Here is a 22,353-nt window from a genome sequence, read left to right as displayed (position 1 = left end):
AACAATGTTCACTTAATTTTTCATATCAACTAAATATAATATTTAATATGTTATGTGACACTATATCAACATTTAATTAAAAAATAAGTGTAGATGAGTTTGTGGGATTAACTTATCTTACTAGTACATTTATCTTTTAATAATTAAAACGACCTTCACTTAATTTTTCATGCGAATTGAATATAATATTTAGTATGTATTGTCACATTCTATCATCATTTAATTACAAAAGTCAATGTAGGGAATGAATTTGAGTGATTAACTTCTCTTCCTAACACTCTTTTACTTAAATTCTGAAAGGGAAATTTTAAACTCAAAATTTATACTTAATAAAAAAATTAAAACTAATTATTAATAAAGTCGATAGATATTTTAAAATTATATGATTATTATTGAAAATATATTTTTAATTATGTATATTTCTAACAGTAGTTTCATTTAAAATGAGCCATCACGCGCGATATTTCAACCAACAATTTGTCCAACACTTTTATAGCATGAGGTCCACACTAACTCTATATCACATTATATTAAAAAAAATGTACATTAACTATAAAACAACTAAAAAGAAAAAAAAAACCATTAATTCATGAATGATAAAAACATATTTAAACTTTGTGTTGAAGATCTCACATCGACTATAGATTAGAGTCTTTCATTATATATATAAGTGGGTGCAAACCTCAATCTCATGAACCGGTTTTATGGGGTTGAGTTAGATTTAAAGTCCACTTCGTAATATGGTATTAGAGCTATTTCAAGTCTATCCTAGTGAGTGTTTGTTGGGTCTATCGTGTCACCCGCTATCGGACCACCATAATATATAGTCACGCGCACGAGTTGACAGTCTTGATGTGAGTGGGTGCAAACCTCAATCTCATGAGCCGGAGTATATTTTTTATTTTTCTATTATAATAATTAAAATAATTAAATGAATAAAATTATTAATATCAAATGAAATTATATTATTTTTCATTTTCTTCTCAAATTTATTTTTTATATTTATCTATTTTTTTCATTTCCTCACTTTCCATCCTCTAATCTCATCCTCTAATCTCATCCTCTAATCTTAATGAGATATAATTAAGATCAATGATACAGAGACAAAAACATATTCGTTATATTTATTATCTCAGATTAATTCTTTATAAATTTGACCAAAAAAAAAGTCTATTACAATATTTTGTAGATTAATATCATAAACCCTATTTTCACACATAGGATGGTGACCCTCTTGCATCCTAATTAATGCTAAAATGGAAACAAAACTCCAAATAAAAACATGTGTTTTTTCTCTCACTCGCTGTTATTAAGAACATAATTTATGAAATAACATTTAATTACACTGCCTAACATTTTAAATTTAATGGAATAAAAATATATAAAACTTTAATTATGTTGTGTGTTATTCTTTCTTTCTTTTTTATTAATTTATTATTTCAAAATTTAATTTACTTAACTAAGAAGGAAGTTTGTCTTAATCAGTATTTCTAATACATATACTTTATTTTATTTCCAAATTAATGTTCAAAAACATTACATTTAAGTTTAATTCTTCTAAGAGGTAGATTTCAAATCTAATCCAACTTTATAAAATCGACTTGTAATAAGGGTTGCACCCACTTATATAATATGAAATGTTTTAATCTCTATACAAATAATATGAGAATGAATATTTATTTTATTTGTTTGAAAAAAATTGATGAAGGGTCTCATACATTTAAACCCATTTTATCTAAAAATAAATAATTTGTATAATATGATATCAGAACCATCTAGAATTTATCATAACAATAGTTTATTGAACTTATCGTGTCACCCGTTATTGGACCGCTATCAGAATATATAGTTTCACGCACGACAACTTCATCTTGAGGGAGGTGTTGAAAATCCTACAACAACTAAAGATTAAAACATTTCATAATATATAAAAGATGCAAACCTCACCCTATAAACTAATTTTATTACAAATACAAATTTATTTATTTTTGTTATTTTTCACTACCTCACTATTCGAGCTCTTTAATATTTTTTTTTTATAATTAATGATAGGAGAATAAAAAACTAGATATGAGATGGGTTGTTAGGTTTGGGCGTGAGATAGCAATGAGGGACCACAGTTTGAGTTAGTTAAGCTTATTGACACACAATTCATACCAAAGTTTTGTGTTGAAGTAGTTGCCAATCACAACCACATAACTTTCAACCATTTCTCACAAACTCTTCATATCTTTGGTCCCACCATTTTACTTATTAATAATTCTAAACTTATATATATATATATATATATATATATATATTAAATAAAATACATGCATTATCTAAAGAGATAGATATACCTAGGTGGTGATATTTTAACATCTCATACAATAAAATACATACACTTTACATACTAATAAATTATTATTTTAATTATATTTATTTTATTTTTTAATTAAAAATATTATTATATTATTACAATTAGTTGTCAGATGTGTGGTTTATTTTGACACCCTCATGTTCCATCCTACATCCCACTAAATATTAATATTTTAATTATTTTTAAATTTTTAATTATGAAAAATATTTTAACATTTTACATTTGCCTATATTTTCATTAAGAAGATTTTTTTATTTTCTTAAAAAAAATTATTACAAATATTAATATTTTAGTATGGGTGTAAAGTGGAGGAACATGTCAAAATATCACCACCCAACTAAGAATAAACATTCAAAACATTGGAAGAAAAGAAAGTAGTGCAATCTAATTTTTAATTAAAAGTTAAAATGAAAAACAATTGTTTTTTATTATATTATTTGAAAATATAATTATATAATATGTTGTAACTTAAATTATGTAAAAATTTAAACTAATTATAATCACAATAACTAATTTTGTAATAAATTATGTTAAGATACTTTATTTTTAAAAGTTAATTCTTCTAACAAAGTCAAATTTACTTTTTTTAGTTAGACAAGTTTTTTTTGTTTATTTAAAATTTTAGATTTTGACTTTTATTGAATGGGAATACATATGTTGACGTCTAAATATAGATATATTTTAAACTTATCTTATACCTATGAAATTTAAATATTCTTAAGGGTAAAAAATATTCAATACGAATCATATATAAAATATTAGTAAATATTTTTTAATCAACATTTTTTTTATGTGAATTCATGTATGATCGATATGTATATGAATGAGTTTCACGAACATTTTGAGTTATTTTCATTTAAAATTTTGAATTTTTTTTTTGGTTATTTACTTTTGTATTTGTTAATTATGTGGTAACGTATTATAATTATATTGTGTATGTGCCATGCACATCCTAAAGTATATTTTATGTTGTTTTTCAATAATAAATTTGGTACAAGCCCTCTTTTGATTTATAAAATAATTGTGGAATATTTTATGAATTATTATTATTCACTACAAATTATAGTAGTTAGAAAGGATAACATTTTTATTAAGAAATAAAGTTGTAAAACAAAAACAAAAGATGATTACAAAAGAATGTATATTGGTATATAATAGTATAAATAATAGATAACAATAACGATAATAATAATAATAATAAAATTGGTGTAATGATTATTTTATTCAATTTGAGTAACTAATTTAATATTATGATTAATGGTTAGAATGATAAAGTAATTTCAATTTAATACTTCTATAAGTAAATTACAATAATTATTTAATACTTAATTTTGTATATGCGGATAATTTTGGTTAATGTGTTCAACTTTGATTTATACATTTTTAAAATGATTTTTTTTTATATCATAATTTTAATTGTTTGATTTTGGTTCATGCATCTATTGCAATTTTAGTTGTTAACTTATCATCACATTTTGCACATTAAACCCTAAAAGGGACCAAGGTACGATTAAGCCCTAATAATGCAATAAAAAACCAATTTTATATTTATTTCCTTAAATTCTTACATATACTTGTTTATGCCTTTCAAGTTGAAGAAGTCTTTGCTTTCAATTAAAACGTTTTTAATTTTATACATATTTTAAAATTCAAAATAATTTTTGTATATAATTAAAAAAATGTTGGAATTTCTCAAGAATATTACTGATTTACTTAGCTACATACCCGTTAATTATCTTCCTAAAAGTTATATTACCTAACGAATTAATTGTTTATATGAAAATTTTCTGATAATCTTATTACAATTTAATTAATCTGGTAATTAATTTTACTCCTGATTTACATAAAATAATAAAATCAAATTTTGATTTTTCAATTTCGCATAATCTAAAAACTAAAAACCTAATTTCACATTAACCAACCCTAATCCCTAAATCTAAAAACTAATAACCAAATACCCTAATTTCACATTAAATTAAAAATCAAAATAAAAAGTTTTCTTACCTCCTTCAACTATAAGGAAATAAAATTTGAGTAAGATATATTTATTATGAAATGAATTTTAACTCAACCTCATAAGATTGATTTATATGGTGAGGTTTGCACCCACTTATAGACTATGAAGTGTCTTAATTTATAGTCGATGTGAGATCTGTAACACATCTCTTTCATGCTCAGACTACCAACTCGTGTGCGAGACTATATATTATGGGTAGTTGATAGCGACTAGATATGGAATGTCCAACAATATTAAACCACAACAATACTAAACCCTAATCCCTAAATCATAAACCCTAAACTCTAAACCTAAATCTTAAACCCTAAACCCTAAACCTAAACACACAATCATTTTCTTATCATTTCAAAAGTTCAAATCCTAATTCATCAATCACCCAAAAATCAAGATTAACATGAAATTCTCTACAACCCAAAAAAACTTCATTTGTATCCATGTGTCATCCAAGAGGAAACATTAGAAGGTGAAGAAACTTACTCTTACCAAGTTGAGATACAAAAGGAAGGAAGAAGAGAACCTTATAGAGATGGAGAGGAAGCAGAATGAGAGAAGTGAAGAAAAGTAGAAGAAGAAGGGACTTTTTATTTTTGTTTTAGAAAAATCAAATTATTTCATTGAATTGCTATATGCACCCTTACACTCGTAATCTCAATTTTTTTTTCATGTTTTTTTTTTTATTTCTATTGCAGCCCAACCTCTCTGGACCTAACTGTTTTTGCTATACATTCTTAACACTCCATAATCGCTATCTTCACCCCTCCCTTAATATATCTTTTATCGTCCAATACAAATTCTAAACCTAATCCATAAATATATATATATATATATATACACACACACACACAAACAAATTAAATAAAGTTGAAAGATATGTTAATTGAGACATAATGCTGAAAAAAAAGGCAAGTATGATAGACTAAAAACTGAGTATGCAATTTATGAAACTAAGCAAAAATAAATATAATTGATTATTTTAAAGCAGTCCTTCTCTCTCGTTTTTCCAATAAATTGTTATGATGCTTTCACATATTTTTTAAAAATATTTTTCTATATTTAATCCTTTTTTAACCATTTATCTTCTCTTATTTTCATTTTCATTTTCTTATTTGTTCTTGTTCTTATTTATCCTCTTTTAACAGTGGAGAAGAAATACAAATTACAATGGTATAAACACAATTTAAGAATGAGTTCTGATACCTTGAAAACCAGCACCAGATTACAATTAATTTTTTTTTATTAAAATAGAACAATTTTATTAAGATTTTCTTTTCTCCTTCTGATATTCATTTTATAACTTCTTATTGTATGTTTTTACCATCTGTTTGTGCCTTATTCTATGTTCTAAAAAAATTGTACTATGTATGTATAGCACAGTACTAGAGACCAACCTTACCTTTCTCTTATGGCTGGGAACTCAAAAGCACAAAAGTTTTGAAAAAGATAAAAAAAAAGGTATTTGATTTGATTTGATTTACTTCAATTTTTGTGGTTCACATTCCTTTGGAATATTCTGTGTCTTACTTACTCATCTTTTGCAGCATAGAGTAGTACAATCACAGTACAACACAAGGTATTCTTACTTTTGATTTTTGTCATCTGATTATCATTGGAGGATCTGATTTCTGTCATCTGATTATAATAGGAGGCCAAACTCAGCCAAAGTTTTAATCTTTTTTGTAATTCTGATTACTATTATTCTGTAATTTCTGCATCAACTTGAGGGGTGCAAATGGCTTCCATTGTTGCAAGCTTGTTGCCACCATTGCTGCTTCCTGCTAGAAATTCACACCCAGGAACCTTCCCAACTTCCTCTGTTTCTCTTCTTTCAGGTAACCCTTATCCTTTTCTTTTGTTTTTGCTTTTCTTTCAATGTTGAGATTTGTGCTCCATTGCCACCACAGGGTTTTTATCTACCCTTAGGCTTTTTAATTTTTCAAGCATTCTTGGTTTGAGTCAAAGTGAAATCACTGAGAAGCTGAACTGGGAAGTTCAGTTTCAAAGAGAAATTTTTGATTGTGCATGAGGTATTCATGAAGGAGAAATAATCAGGTTTTCCTCTGCAGTCAAATGATCTCATTGAACTGTAAAATCACATGCATGGATTTGGAATTTGGCAATTGTCTGCCTCTAGAAATTAAAATTTAACGGGAAATCTCAGTGTGAGTGATTTTTTGGCATGATTGTGCACTATGTAAATAAAATTTATGAGATTTTGGCATTGGGTTCTATCCTGTTAAGTCATTGGTGCATAATGTATGTTACTTGTATTCTTTTCATACACAAAGAGGTCAATTTTGATCTACATTGGCTTACTGTTGTGTGAAAAAAATTGCTGAGTATTGATTACATATAACTTCTGCTGATTTGTGTTATCACTTATGTATCAGATTCTTAATTTTCATTCTTCTGCTCACATCACAGGGAGACGGAGTAATGTTTCTTTTGTTGTGAAGGCTTCTGGGGAAAGTTCTGAATCTTCAACTTCCCTTACTGTTTTTAAGTCTGTTCAGAATGTTGTGAGTTACTCCTTTCAATCTCCTCCACCTTGTCCCTCTTTCAAAGTGACACAGAAGGTACCATATATCTAAGTTTCTGTTTGCTGATTTTAAAACAGTGGGATCAACCAGAGGACCGATTGGGACTTTTTGGGTTGGGATTTGCAGCTGTAGCAGCTTTTTGGGCATCAACAAATTTGGTTGCTGTAAGATTTGCCATTTTCAGTGTTTTGGAATGGCTACATGATTGGATTTTTTTGGATATGATGTACCCATATTAGATATTCATGTATCTGACACAGCTATGCAACTTTTCTTAAAATGTGTAGGATAAGGATTCAGCAATTTGGTATTGGATACAGTTAAAATTTGATAAAGCATAATAAGTATATGATTGTCACCATTACTAAAATCAATAGAAGTTATAGATCATTGTCAACTCATTTACTAAGAGTAGTGAGATTTCAATCCTATTCTCTTCTCGAGAATCATCCTTATAGAGGATAATTTCTGTTTTTGGTTCACCAAGAGACAATGTTTCTATGTTTCTATCTTATTATGTACACTTTTATGTTCCATAACTTGTTGTATTAGCTTTTCATTTTCATAGCATTTTTTAAAGGTTTGGATACTTTTTATTGATATGCATTGGTAAAATATCCAAAACTATATGTTTCAAGTTAATCAATATTGATATGTGATGCAAGTGCAAGTGCAAGTGCTTCATAGAACATGGGCTGAAATGGCCACTGCTAGAAAAAAATTGATCTGATGGTAGAAGAACAAGTCCATTGGGGTTATAACAGTTTGAAAGTGCCATTCCTTCAAGTGAAAACTGCTTCACAATGACATTCCTTCTTCCTTTTTTGATTGTATCTACATATTTTTACCATGAAAAACAAGTGTCTGTGGATTTTATCCAAAGGCTTGCACCCTACTGATTTTGTTTTTGTCATTTTTGTATGCAGGCTGTTGACAAATTGCCACTTTTCCCAACTGTATTTGAACTAATTGGAATATTTTACTCTTTGGTAAGTGCTGTGCTGCAGAATTCAGATTTGTTTCTGTTAATATCAGTTATTTAAATTTGGCAAGTAATTTAAACTTTTCCTTTTTATTTCAGTGGTTTTCTTATCGCTATCTCATATTCAAGCCTGACCGGTAAGCATTTTGGTCCCCTTCATTCTGATTTTCATCACTGCTTTGCTTAATATTAAGCACATCAAAAGATTAAGACCTCTAATTTCATCAAAAAGATTGTGTAAAGTAAAAGAAAAATTTGCTATGGATTACATTTACAGTAAAAGACCTTTCAATTTCAACCACTATAAAATGTTGATAATTAGCTACATAATAAAGAGATTAATCTCACATAGTGAAGTTTTTCTTTATACAAATTAGACCATTAGGTGACCCGGAAGGAACCAAAGGGAGGAAACCATACTAGAGACCGCGGTTAAGGAGAAATGTTTTGAATCTCTTTCTTTTGTTTTGGTGCATGTAATGGCATGACTGACTAATTCTTTCATTTGAAATTGAGAGTAATCGGTTCAAACTCTTATGTATTTTGGTGGTAATTATATATTAATTTTTGTTCCTCTTTGAAAAAAAAAGTTAGACCATTCACTGATTTTTTTTTCAATAGAAATCCCAGTGAAAAGGTTTACCTTCAAAAGCACTCAGTTTGGAAGCAACTTCACTTGAATTTTTCTTATTACAGGGAAGAGTTTTTTCAAATCTTGAACAAGGTAGCAACAGATATCTTGGGCCAGTAAGATGTGCTACCAAAATGCTATGCTAGACTGGGAGGAAAAGCTGGTCAAGGAAGGGAAGGGAAAGGAGGCTTTCACTGTCACCACTCCTATCGTGAATATGTCAGTGCAAAGATTGTTTATGTGGTTGTGGTTTAAGATCACTGCATTACATCAATGAATTAAAGCTTGCTTTTTTTGTGTTGGGTTGCTTCTTTGTATACAATTTTGATGAAGTTCCTTGAGCATGAAACTAGTAAGAGTAAAACTAGCCTAAATAATGTCCAGACTTAGAAAAACCAGAACAAATAAAAAAGGAATAAGTAAACTTTAAACCTAACCCAACTTCATAAAACTGACTTATAAGATGAGGTTTACACTTACATATATACTATGAAATGTCATAACCTTTGGTCGATGTGGAATCTCTAACCGGAATTGTTCACTATCGCAGTTTTAACCAGTGTGAATGTTTTAAAGCGTTCACAATTGCAATACTTTAGTTGAACATGTTTGTAATATGATGGGTTGACTTAGAAATCAGCTTTAAAGCAGATGAACATGAATCATTTTTTTAACTTTATGTACTTAAAATCTATCATTTTTTACCTTTGTGATCTTCTTCACGCTTCAAATTTCTTCTAGAAGTTATCAAACAATGAATTGCCCAACCAGAGATGGGGATGAGGGGTATTGCCAATTTGCCAACTCCCACCACCATGTGTTCATAATTTCAGCAAAAAGGAAAGAAAATCGTTTGGTTCTTTATTCAAATAATGCCATTTTCCACCTTGGTGGGTTGGTTGAGGAATGTGTGCTTTGCTTTTGCCTAACAAAAACAATTGTTTAATACCCACCTTGATCATGTCAAACTTGTTTCTTTTAAATAATTTTTTATTCTTGTACTATATAAAGGTGAAACTGAATTTTGTCAACAAATTTTAGATTTCATGGGTGTTTTTTTAAATATATTTTTCGTTCATGTAGTATAAAGTGAAATTGAATGTTGTCCTATACAAATTTTAGATCTCATGAGTGTTCTTTTAAATATATTTTTCGTTATTTATTATAAAACGAAACTGATTTTTGTCTTTAGTACAAATCTTACACCATATTGGTACTTGTAGTAAGAAAATTATTAAAATGAATCATTTTCAGTTTTTTTTTTTATCATGGTAACAAATGAATTTAACGTGGACAGTATTATAATATTATAATTATACCTCAATAATAAATTAATCTGAAATAATTTAAGATCTTAGTCCATATTAAAATAAAAAAGAGTGTCAGACTCGTTCTAATAGTTTCATTATTATATGTATTCATAAGATTTAAAATTTAGACTATGAATAAAAATTAATTTAGTGTAAAAATATATAATCGTAAAATATATTTAACCCTTTTAAAAGTTATTGTGTTGTGTTTGATAAGATATTGTGTAATTTTCTTTAGATTGAAAATAATGATGTTATGTCTGATAGATTCATAGAATTACATTAAGCTTTTAGCTATAAATAAAAAGAAGAAGAAGGAAGGCACAATCAGTGTTTTGTGTGAGAAATAAAAGCACTTTTTGGAAAACTAGTAGTTCAGTGATCCTGATAGCTTATGGAGTTATTATTCTTAATTCTTAATAGTATTATGGCATCTCCAGATGAAATGCTTGTTTTTATATAATTAAAATTTGTCATAATATTTTTTAAATAAGCTATATATAATAGCAGATAAATATATTTAGATATATCAATTATATTTTAAATATATGATGAATAAAATAAATTGTGATGTAGGATTTTAATTATTAATGATTTTTAAAAAAAATTGAAATTTAGTGATAAAGGAAAAAAAATAAAGATTGGAAGTAAATATAGTAAAAATATTAATACGCACGATGAATATATGTCTAATATATAAAATGTTAGACAAGGAAATACAGACCTATATAATATATAATTGTAAATTATATAAATTGATAATAATATATAATTGTAAATTATATAAATTGACAATAAAGATTTATATCCACACACATTTTTTTTAACAAAAAGATGTTTTTCATAATTGTAATTTAAAAGAATTTGTTTCTTATTTCTATAGTCATAATAAAAATTAATACAATAAATTTAAATTTTTAAAAAATTAATGTATTTTTTTTTAAAATTGTATTAGAACAATGATAAAAATATCAAAAATTTAATAAATATGTTTTGACTTAACAATACGTGTCCTACAGATATTATATGAATGTCGGTGTATCTAACACAGTGATCGAGCCTCAAATTTCTAAATGTAATAATTTGAGATAGTTACAATTTTTTCATGATGATTATGAAATACGCATTTGAATGAAATAAAACAGCATTACAAATTACATTCGATTAAAAAGTAATACTAAATCCCTGTTCTTCTGGAAGCTCTCCCAATGTTTAGTGGTGAAAAATAAAATGAAGGAAAAGAAAAAAAACTTGAAATTAAAAAGTAAAACAAAAAAAAAGCTTAATTTTTTTCTTATTTTTCTTGGATCAAACAAAGAAAAAAATTGTTATCTACAATATTTTTTTCTCTGTACACTGTTTGTTCTGTCGCAAAACTCGCACATTATTGTTACAAGCAAATGCAAATGAAATCCTTGCCAAATTTGGAGTCTTCTTCTACTTCTTCGCTAGCACATGATATCAGAAACAGACACCAGAACTGTAGAATCTGCCACATGTCCAAAAAGGTTGTTCTTTCTCTTTCTTTTTTGTATTAATCTTAACTTGTATATGCTTCATCGTGCATATGCGTATACGTATACACATGTGTGTGCGAAATCTATGGTGTGTTTCTTCTTTTGACCAGGACTGCTTCTCCTACTGACACGTGCCATTGTCCTCAACTGCCATAATCACACTTCACTCTTTTTTTCTTGTTCATTTGCATCCATCTCTCTGCATTTCTAACGCCATTCCAAATTCTTCATCTCGCACCAACGAGGTACCCACCTTTCAATTTTCTCTCGCACTTCTCATTTGTTATTTTTCCTGTGTTGGGTACCTTGCATTTTAGGAAAGTTTAGTTTTTTCTGTGATTGGGGTGGCCAGTGAGAGAAGCGAGCCTTCTTCATTTTTTGTGATTTTTTTCAAATAAATAAAACCCCTTTTGAACAAAACATAACTGATAACGGTGAGATTTGGGTTCCCCCTCACCGTTTTAGGGGAATGACGTGCATGGAAAAATAATGGTAGAAGTGACATCATGTGATTGAAAATGAAGTTCTGGGGGTGTCAGATCTGAGAATTTTTTGCAATCCTATTGTTGAGATTGGTGCGGTGTTGTGCTTGATGTTGTTGCTAATGCCTTGTGCTGCAATGCAACTGATGTTGTTGTTGTGATGATGCAATAGTGTAGTACTCTCTGGCGAATTTTGGAGAAGTTATCTATCGTTTTGCCATGCGAGGAAGGCAACGGGTAGCATCCAAGGATCACATACTTGGCCAGGATAAAGATGAAAATTTAGGTACCTTGGTTTTCTTTTGATCTTCTTCATGTATATGCTTTTCTTTTTAGAGATTATGCATTGATAGTGTATTTTACACTGTCAACCAATCGCATATCACTGTCCATGATACTTTTGAAAGTTATGTTAATGATGATTTGTGGTTGGTTGATGGTGTAAAACTATTTTAGATTGGAAGTGTTTATCTATTAAGCTCTTCTTTTTATTACTAATACAGTTAAACTAAGGTCTTGCTCGATTACTATTTTCTAAAATTTGTCTGTCTTCTATTGAACATATTTGAAAGTGTTTGGTTATTCTTTTGTTTTCTAGAAGTTTTTCTCCGAAGAGCTTAAACATACTAATTTAAGAAGAAAAAAAGAGAATATAAGAGAAAATCTCTCAACTTATACATTTGGGATGGCAAGTTGATCGCTGAGTTGTGCGGAATTGCTTTAGGAAACAATTTCTAAAACAAGAAAGTTAGTAGGAAATCAATCATGCACTAAGTAGTTGCATTTTATAATTTAAAACATTAGATTTCTTGAGTTTGTATTTGAGTGATTTCACGACCATGGTTCAAGTGCAGTTGGATTCAGATCCCTTGACAAGTTTTGGATTCAAACTTTGTGGATGAAGAAAATTTGCTTTGGAGGAGAAACCCCACAATAGGTTGTATTTCATCAAAACTAGTAGATACTTTACACCATTGTCGTGATAATCCAAAAGAGATATAAAATATACTACAAATTGGATATATCAGCAGAGACTGAACTCAACATTCAGGCAAAAATAGAAATGACTACAAATCAATTCAGCCATAGTATCCTCATTACATATTACATAATCATATATGTTTTTCTGTGCTTTTCTTGAATCTCACAGATGAATATACATACATTTTTCTGAAAGCGCAGTGAGGGTATATATATTTGATGAGTATTGATTCATGTAGCGTATTGGGTACACATTTTAGCAACCCATTTCATGTACGAGCTTGTGAAATTTGGTTTGACACCGAGAGAAAAAATATGCATGAATAATTAAGAACAAAAAAGTCAACTAACAGTGAGCTTATGTGTAATTCAAATTCTTATTTTTTTTCTATAGGGAGAGAGAATGCCAAAGAAGTGTTCAATGCTTTTTTGGTAATTTTTTATATCCCAATTGGAGAATTTGGTTTGTTTGTAACAATATCTCCAATGCCAAAATCTTAACAGAAGTCTTAAATTTAAGCACCAGGCCTTGTAAGATATACCCATTGGAGTTGGTTGATGTGCCATGATGGGGTTCTTAGAATTAAGAACCAGGTCTCGAGTAAGACACTAAGTCTAAAATATATAAACTAGGTCCGTATTAAATTAATATTTAATTAAAAAATTAATTAGTATTTTAAGTTGTCAAAAAGTGAAGTGCAAAAAAAAGTGGATTGCTTATAATATCCCATCATTGGAGCAAATGTTGTAAAACAGTAGTGTGGGTTGCTTAGGAGTGATGTGGGACACATTTAAAGTGAAATAAATTCCTTTGCAAGTTGCTTATTACAACTTCCATTGAAGAAGCTATAATGGTATCACTGACAGAAGAATTTTGTTCATCATAGCTTCAGTGCGTATACAGAATGCCAAACCATGTTGGTGGCGCTCTTTTCGGCATGTACTTGTGGCTTCTCTTTCTTCCTTCTTGTATGGATACCATATTGGGTATGTTCTTTTACACCAAAGCTTGATTCACATTCATTTTTTTGTATGTAGGCAATATCTGATTTTCTTATTGCTATTGCCAATGCAGAGTAGTGAATGAAACATTAGAAAGCATTTCTGTAGATCTTGGATTTAGTGGGAATACAATGGCAGAAGGTAGTTCATCTTAATTTGATGACAAACGTCAATGTCTTTACCATGTTTGACATCTAAATATTTATCTACTTTCTTTTATTTTTATTTTGATGAAGGTCTTGTAGTAAGTGTATGTTTAGGAGGTGCTTTTATTGGATCTCTGTTCAGTGGATGGATTGCAGATGGTGTTGGGCGTAGAAGAAGTTTCCAGTTGTGTGCTTTACCTATGATAATTGGGGCTGGGATGAGGTATCAGCTGCTTAAGTTAAATTAATTTCCCTTTCATTACTTGTGTCACCCTGCCTTCTTGTGCAATAAAATTTGCATTTTATTGGTACAACTGATGTACAGAAGCTATATTGTTCATTATGATATATATATAACTACCGTTTCTTAGTCAAAATTCTATCTGGTTTCATATTTTTGAGTTTGGACTTCATTGTTCCTCCCTTTGTGGGAACTGGGCAATGTTAACCAATTTGAAAAGCCTTGTTTCTTCAGTGAAAAAAATGTCTAATCAATTTTCTTTTATGATCACTCACTGATAACTTTCTTGAATCCTGACATTTATCTATTCTTTAGGAAGGTTGGAAAAGAGGGGTAAAATCTGTTAAGGGAAATGATAAAAAACTGGGAGTGGGAGAGGGGACTTAGCCCATCAATCAGTAGGAATCAGGGCCTTATTGGTTAGGGCAAGGAGAATGCATTGGAGACCCTTGAAATTCTGTAGTATTTCTATCTTTATTTTTCTGTTTTCAGTATGGAGAAGGATTTTTCCCATTGAAGATTTATAGTCAGTAGTTTCTTATTTTAAAATGGGATCCTGTCACAAGGATTCAAAAGGTTTCTATTTTCTGTCTTAAGTTTGAATATCTTTTTTCAACTTATTGTTGATATACAACTATTAAATATTATCTCCGAATGAATTTGGAAAAGTGGGGAATTTGAGAAATTACTTTACAACTTTAATAAACAAAGAAAACCCTTCCTGAAGCTTTGTTTTTTTTAATATATTTTTATTGTTAATGTTACCTCGCTAATTGTTTTCAAATTAATGCCATCCCATTCCACGATGTTTTCTACAAAAAACAGAAGATAAACCACGAGGGGGAAAGGGAGAATGAGAAAGAAGGAAAGAAAAAGGGTCCTCACATATACAATAAAACAGCAGATAAAGTTATGAACTTACTATTCACAACTTTTGCAGTGCAACAGCAAAAACTCTGTGGGGCATGCTTCTGGGAAGGTTATTTGTTGGTACTGGAATGGGACTTGGCCCACCTGTTGCAGCTCTTTATGTGGCTGAGGTATATTAGATGATATTAGCAATTTTGTTTCTCTACAGTTTGAGATCATTATATTTTTCAGTAGAGGTTTTTTCTTCTTAACTTGCCACTTGCACTTATAGGTCTCACCTCCAGCTGTTCGAGGTGCTTTTGGAGCCTTAACCCAAATTGCAACATGTCTTGGCCTCATGGGCTCTTTCTTTATTGGAATCCCAGCAAAGGAAATAGTTGGTTGGTATGGAAAGCTAAAGAGGCTTGGTGAAATTTGTGAACATATATTTATTATAGCCTTATAGGGCAATTCAATTTCAATTACTTTTTTGCTCATATTTTTTGAAAGGTTGTATTTTATGCGGAAATTATGTGCTCAGGTGGCGAATTTGTTTCTGGGTATCTATCGTTCCTGCTGCAATGCTTGCCCTTTTTATGGAGATCTGTGCAGAGAGTCCTCATTGGCTTTTCAAGGTTACATAATTGCCATGTGTTTAAAACTATCAAGAACTTTCAATTACTAAGACTAATTGTCATGACATAATTTAATGTATTTACTTTCAACTATTTTGGATCATTTTTGGGAGGTTGATTGCCTGATTGTAATTTTTTTTTTATCCCAACCATGGCCTATGGATATTTAATTTTTAATTTGATCTTTGATGATATATAAAGTTTAATGTTTCACTTGTATACTTAAGAGGTAGAGAGGTAATAAAAAGTTAGAAACTATCATGTCTTATAGTTTCTAATTTATATTTCTTTTACTTTTTTGTTTAACTTGATTCTGAAGAGGGCTTTTGAAGGGCTCTTTATTTGATACCCCTTCACACAACAATGTTTTGCTGATAGGGTGCTATTGAAATACTACTCTATTGGTGGTGCCTGCCTTCTGTTTGACTCTGTAGTTTCTTTTTCTTTAAGACTAAAAAAAGGAGATTCTGAGTTTCCTTCTCCCAATGATTAATTCCCTTTTAAAAATAAATAGATATACCCTTCCTCATGTTTATTTTTTAACTTGTTATTGACTTTCTGTATTTTTTGTTTCACAAGAAGAATTCCAAGGGTCTCCTCCTCCCTTGTGTCTATTTTTCGTATTTGTTTCCTTTTTTTATCGATTAAGGTTCTTTTTTCTACGCAAACACTCATACTTCTTTTATTTTGTTCAGATAGGAAGAACCACTGAAGCTGAAGCTGAATTTGAGAAGCTCTTGGGAGGAGTACATGTGAAACCTGCAATGACTGAACTGTCAAAGTCTGACAGAGGTGATGCATCTGATACAGTAACACTTTCAGATTTAATCTGTGGCCGCCATTTCAGAGGTACATAACTACACATCTTAATTTTTTATTCTAATGAAACAGTAGGTGTATCTTTTAGAGGGTTGCTTAATCATATCATAATTTATAAAATCATTTGTTTTGCAATAGTATATGGTTGTTATGTGTCTTTTTTATAGTTGCTAAATTACTCAATGCATTTTGCAGTGATGTTCATTGGATCTACGCTTTTTGCGTTGCAGCAGCTATCTGGCATAAATGCTGTTTTTTATTTCTCCTCAACTGTCTTTGAAAGTTTTGGTGTACCATCTGATATTGCAAACACATGTGTAGGAGTCTGCAATTTACTGGGTATTGTATGGCTTATCTCCTTTATTTTTTTATTTGTTGATTTGCAATTGCTGTTTATTCCTCTAAACCTTCTCGTGTAATACCTCTTCAGGGTCTGTTATTGCAATGATTCTGATGGATAAACTAGGAAGGAAAATGCTTCTCCTGGGTAGCTTTCTGGGCATGGTAGGAAGGAAAAATGAAAGTTGTTCCTTTGTTGAATGAATCTCTTTTAAACTTGAATATTACATGAACAAAATTTCGTAGGACACATGGTTTTAGAAAATTCAAACTAAATTGTAGTCATCTACTATTCAGTAATTACTTTAATTATTAATTTATTGGATTCCACATGAATTAACTTCCACCAGAATTAGGAAGGCACCATAATCATTCAGCTTCCAAACAACATTTTTGGACACCAAATTGCTAAGTTTCAAACCCCCCTCCTTTGGCATGCAACGTAACTCCCATTTGCCTAGGTCTGTAAAAATGGACAGAGAATGTAAATTGGAATGGTGGCCAATGAAACCTGAAATGGGAAATGGGAAATGGGAAAGCTTTCCTGATAGTTTTGTGGGATTTAGGTAGGGTGTACTTGGTAGCCAATTATTGGGAAGAAAAATGTTCAAATAATGAAATTATCTTTCTTGTATTGGAATAGTGTCCAAATATATGCAAGAGGATAGTTTCTCTATCATGATTTCGGGACCGAAATGTAGCACCATGAAGTTAGGAATTAGGATTGAGTCTATATTTACATAGCTAATAAAAGAAAGACAAAAATACTAGCTTAGTTGGAATAATCAGGAAAAATACACTCATAAAATTTGTATAGCAACCATCCAGATTAAGACTTGATTGTTTAAGCAGAATCTCCTGTAGTTTTCGTTGAAAATTGAAAATCCAACCAATTTTTTTGTGCTCAATACATAGCCAATTGCTTTCAATTCATAAGTCACTTGCTTGTTTTCCCTTTTTAGCAAGCTCATCAAGAGTATGACTTCATTTTTGCACTCTCCTCTCTTGAGTTTTCCTACAATAATTAGCGAAGAAATCTAAGCTATTCTATGATGCAGTTTAAAAGTTGGATTTCTTTCCAATTACTATTGTTTCTACTAATTTCTATAAGCTACGTGATGAGAATTATATAACCTGATTTTTACCTATTTTCTTGTTTAGGCCTTCACAATGGGTCTACAAGCCATTGCTGGAAGTTCTTTTGCTTCAGGATTTGGAGCAATGTATCTATCTGTCGGTGGCATGTTACTGTGAGTGGTCAGAAATTCAACTTGCATTTGTTGGGGGGTGCACACCCCTTGCTATTCAGCCAATGTTTTTCTGAAATTCATAACCCGTGTCTTTAGTTTGTCACTATCAGATGCACAAGTAAATTACAATCTCATTTTATCCACAGAATCACAGGTCACTGAATCTAATGCAACTTTTTGAATATTAACTATACTTTGAAAAGTTTGCATGGTTTATTTCGAAATTAACTTGTGCATTGATTGTTAGACACCTTATGAATCGGTACATTCCTTTGTTTGACTGTAAAACTACTGAACAAGTTATGAATCTCTATGAATTTGAGAGTTCTTGTTTCAAGATATATGTTGCTAATTGTAAAATGGACAACACAGGTTTGTGCTTTCATTTGCTTTTGGCGCTGGTCCAGTTCCTTGTCTTGTCATGTCTGAAATGCTACCCGGCAATATTAGAGCAAAGGCAATGGCCATTTGCCTGGCTGTACATTGGGTAATTGTCTTCTCAAGTTTTCTTATATTTCATCTTAACTTTCATTTAACTTGTTTTGAACTTTTGGTGTACTTATGAACTTGAAATCTTTAGCTGTGTTTAGTGGCAGTAAATATTGTATGATGTTTACATTTTAAAACTAAATTCTGTATAAATATTGGAGGATCTCTGGTGGTGCACTTGTATTAAGTAAGGTTGTTTTAGGTCTGAATTTGACCTGAAGGTAAGAGATAATTAGTATCCGGAACATATTGCACCACAAGAAAATCATTATATAACAACCAAATATTGAGACAAAAAGTAATTAGTCACTATATTGACTAAATTAGATACTATTTTAGAAACTAAAAAAATATTGGTATCCAACCAGAGTGATTTCTATTACTAATAAGAATTTATAAAATGGTTCTAAATTGGTATCTAAATTAGTTATCAATGTTTTAGCTACTAATATTTTAGATTCATAATTAGTCTTTAGTAGAAAATAATTTAGAATATAATGTAGTTAGTAGCTAATGGTTAGATATCAATTTAGAAATTACTTTAAATACCAATAGTTTTTTAGTTTATAGAATGGTCTCTAATCGAGTTAACATAGTAACTAATTGTTCTGGTCTCTAAAATTAGTTTCTATTTAATGATTTTCTTGTAGTGTTGTATACTAATTAGAAATACTTCGATATTTCCTCTAGTTAAGTTCAGGAGCAGGTTCTACATCAAATACAACATACATGTCTAAGTTTTGGCCTTTTAGATTATATCAGTGTCATTTGGTTTGGCTCCTCCAAGTTACCATGTTCTCTAAGATTGTAAACATTTGTTTTAACAGGCCATAAACTTCTGCGTGGGTCTATTTTTTTTGCGCTTGCTGGAGCTAATTGGTGCTCAAGTTCTGTATAGTATTTTTGGTTCATTTTGTTTGATAGCAGTGGTGTTTGTGAAGAAATATATTCTGGAAACAAAAGGGAAGTCACTTCAGGAAATTGAAATTGCACTTCTTGCACAAGAAGCAAGCTAAACAAACTAAAGTGGTATCATGGACAAGGTATAGCCATATTTTTATTTGTTGAGTTAGTTCTATAAGCTAAAATTAGCTTACATAAAAAGTTCAAAATGAGATTTTATAATGTTATGAGAAAATTTCTCAGAACAAATTTATTTATAATTTAAAATTTTAACTTGGACAAAGAGGTCTAAGTCTGTGCTACACTTCACAAAATAGTTGCTTAATTCAGTATGTAATTCAAATCATTCAAATTGTTTTTTGGGTAGTCTTAATCTACTTATGATTCTTCATCTCACTGATTTGCAGGAAAATTTGTGGTTTGGTTGCATGGGGTCAAGTTTTTGAGCCTTTGATCATCTCATGCTATGTTTGAGTCTTTGTTCTGGTGCTCACTGAAAGGCATATGTAAATTTTAGAGTTATTTTTTTCAGACAAATGGTGAACACATTACAGTTGATACTTCTGGGGCGATGTAATTGCTAATTACATAATTGATATCACAGTTTTACTTTCATATGAACATGATATGATAAAAGTAAATCAAACTGATGGATTTTTATTACAGTAAGAAGCTGGTTGTTCTTATTCAGAAAATCCATGACCTGTTGAATGGTACTACTACGCTTTTGTTAAGAAGGGTGTGTCTCACTCAGCATGTTAATTTCATTTCTTGGAATTCTACTACCTTAAGATTCACGTCTTTTAAATGGTGTCTTCGTGTCAGACACATGTATTCGACACTACGACACTTGTAAGACATGTATAGGTATGAAGTGTCTAATTAAAAAAAATATTTGTTGAATTTTTGATAATTTTAGTACGATTTTAAACAATTTTAAAAAAAGGAAATACATTAATTTTCTAAAAAATTTAAATTTTATTGTATAAATTTTATTATGATTATAAAATAATGAACAAATCATTTTGAACTACTCACGAGAAACATTTTTCTGTTAATAAAAACTAAAACATACTTGTGTACATAAATTTTTATTGTCAATTTATATTGTCAATTTATATAATTCATAATTATATAATATATAGGTCTCGGTTCCCGTTTTCTACATTTTAGAGATTATACATATTTCTGTGCATGTATTCGTATCGTATTAATATCCATGCTAGGATATCGTATTAGTGTCCGTGCTAGGTTAGGTTGGTACAACTTAATTGACTGATGAATATGTTTGAATGATTGTAAAGCCCTGAATTTGATTTGTTTTCATGAATAAAAAAATGTCATAGCTGATGTTTTCTAACTGCTAATCCATTCTTATGGAAAAAAGATTCAGCTTTGAGAGCTTTTAAATTTATTGAGGTTGTGTTAAATTAGTTTGAAAGATATATGAGAAGAAGCAATCGTCATTATATATGGGGAATTCACTTTTGAATGACACTATTTTTTTTTTAAAACGAACAAATAAATAAAATGTATTTTAGAAATATCTTAACCCTTATACAAAATAACAACCTAACACCTCCTCTAACCTCCTTACACAAACAAAAATATCTGAAACTCTTTTTTCTAATCTCATTGCACAAATAAAAGTATCTCAAACATTGTCTTTCGTACAAACACATACACGTGTAAAGATAAACCATTAAAATTAAACTATTAAAACTCCTCTACTCATGAAATAGACCTCCTAGTTTTGAATGACCCTATATGTGAGACTACTCCAACACCAAGCACTTAATACAAGCATGTGGCACCATATAAACCATGTTTGTTTATAGGTTGAGCCAAAAAAAAGGAAGGGGAAAGTGAGGGAATAGAGCTTGTTCAATCCTTGTCACACAATAGCTTCCACCCAAACATGTTAGGTGACATCAAATAGCATTGATTCCTAGGCTATGGTATTGTCACTTTCATTTGCTTTCCAATATGCAATTACTATTTCAAAGCTTTCTCAGATAACACCTCAATGCAACTTGTTGCTTGGACTTATATGAATTTATGAGTAATACTAATCATTTATGAGTTTAATAGGTTGGTCTTTTAATTTATTGCTTTGTCTTCAGTTTGCTCCCTATTTTTAAAGATTCATTTTATTCTTAAAAATCTTTTAAGTTTTTTAAAAAGGTTTATTTTGGTGTTTTCGTTACAAAGTTAATGAATAATATTATATAGTTTGATATGAATATTACACTAAAAGAAAATCATAAAATAAAAATCAATTTCTAGAGACCAAAATAATTAGTTGCAATAGTAATTAAATTAGAGACATTTTAGAAACTAAAAAAAATGGTTTCTAAATTAGTTTCTATTATTGTTAAATGATTTTTAAATTGGTATCTAATTAGCAACCAAAGTTTTATAGACCAAATTTAGAAACTAAATGATTGGTAGTTAAAACCTTGATTGCTAATTAGATACCAATTTTTTTTATAAACTAATTTAGAAACAAGTTTTTTTTAGTTTCTAAAATGGTCTTTAATTTAGTTACTATTGCAACTGATAGCAACTAATTTAGTTATGATTAGAATTAATATTATCATATCAATATGAAATTTCACCCGATTTTCCAGTGAAATGATGATGCAAAATAATGAAAATAACTTTAAATAAAAGAATAGTGTGGATAAAAAAAATACTTCCAGATCCACCTTTCATAATACATTTATGGATTTAGATTTGCAGAACATATTTTTGAATTCTATAATTTTTTTTTGGATGTATTTTCAAATTTTGTAATGGATTTTCTTTTCTGAAATGTATTTTTTACATTTCAGAATGAGATCTTGATTTTCGAATTATAATTT

At 29.6% G+C, this 22,353-nt stretch overlaps 2 protein-coding genes across 5 annotated transcripts; both read left to right on the top strand.

Moving 5' to 3' along the window:
• Positions 1-5,705: 5,705 nt before the first annotated feature.
• LOC137818740 (protein CURVATURE THYLAKOID 1C, chloroplastic) lies at positions 5,706-8,832 on the top strand. 2 transcript variants are annotated; one of them, XM_068622321.1, is made up of 8 exons: positions 5,706-5,828; positions 5,915-5,946; positions 6,098-6,205; positions 6,798-6,892; positions 6,991-7,077; positions 7,840-7,902; positions 7,995-8,032; positions 8,592-8,832. In XM_068622321.1, the coding sequence occupies exons 3-8, from the start codon at positions 6,106-6,108 to the stop codon at positions 8,644-8,646; spliced, it is 438 nt and encodes a 145-aa protein (XP_068478422.1). In that variant the 5' UTR covers positions 5,706-5,828; positions 5,915-5,946; positions 6,098-6,105; the 3' UTR covers positions 8,647-8,832. The 2 variants fall into 2 exon arrangements, with proteins under 2 accessions (XP_068478422.1, XP_068478421.1); XM_068622320.1 differs by having other exon boundaries at positions 5,757-5,828; positions 6,019-6,205.
• A 2,362-nt stretch (positions 8,833-11,194) lies between these two features.
• LOC137818899 (probable plastidic glucose transporter 3) lies at positions 11,195-20,161 on the top strand. Of its 3 annotated transcripts, none has more exons than XM_068622546.1 (16): positions 11,195-11,344; positions 11,464-11,598; positions 12,008-12,121; positions 13,704-13,803; positions 13,892-13,959; positions 14,055-14,187; positions 15,146-15,245; positions 15,347-15,459; positions 15,596-15,689; positions 16,385-16,538; positions 16,704-16,847; positions 16,939-17,012; positions 18,009-18,097; positions 18,470-18,584; positions 19,414-19,629; positions 19,897-20,161. In XM_068622546.1, exons 3-15 carry the CDS (start codon positions 12,055-12,057, stop codon positions 19,600-19,602), a joined length of 1,440 nt encoding a protein of 479 aa, XP_068478647.1. In that variant the 5' UTR covers positions 11,195-11,344; positions 11,464-11,598; positions 12,008-12,054; the 3' UTR covers positions 19,603-19,629; positions 19,897-20,161. The 3 variants fall into 3 exon arrangements, with proteins under 3 accessions (XP_068478647.1, XP_068478649.1, XP_068478648.1); XM_068622548.1 differs by having other exon boundaries at positions 11,207-11,344; positions 12,013-12,121; XM_068622547.1 differs by having other exon boundaries at positions 11,302-11,598; positions 12,013-12,121.
• Positions 20,162-22,353: the final 2,192 nt, after the last annotated feature.

Source organism: Phaseolus vulgaris, chromosome 10 (assembly GCF_000499845.2).
Source record: "Phaseolus vulgaris cultivar G19833 chromosome 10, P. vulgaris v2.0, whole genome shotgun sequence".
In the NCBI taxonomy this organism is placed as follows: Eukaryota; Viridiplantae; Streptophyta; class Magnoliopsida; order Fabales; family Fabaceae; genus Phaseolus; species Phaseolus vulgaris.
This window is presented reverse-complemented; position numbering and strand designations above follow the sequence as displayed.

Bases quoted from the DNA above. Each gene is read 5' to 3' on its own strand.
- LOC137818899 (XM_068622546.1), top strand. From the start codon at position 12,055: ATGCGAGGAAGGCAACGGGTAGCATCCAAGGATCACATACTTGGCCAG. The intron at 15,690-16,384 runs GTTACATAATTG...TATTTTGTTCAG, and splicing joins GTCCTCATTGGCTTTTCAAG to ATAGGAAGAACCACTGAAGC. The intron at 17,013-18,008 runs GTAGGAAGGAAA...TTTCTTGTTTAG, and splicing joins TGGGTAGCTTTCTGGGCATG to GCCTTCACAATGGGTCTACA.
- LOC137818740 (XM_068622321.1), top strand. From the start codon at position 6,106: ATGGCTTCCATTGTTGCAAGCTTGTTGCCACCATTGCTGCTTCCTGCT. The intron at 7,078-7,839 runs GTAAGATTTGCC...TTTTGTATGCAG, and splicing joins CATCAACAAATTTGGTTGCT to GCTGTTGACAAATTGCCACT. The intron at 7,903-7,994 runs GTAAGTGCTGTG...TTTTTATTTCAG, and splicing joins TTGGAATATTTTACTCTTTG to TGGTTTTCTTATCGCTATCT.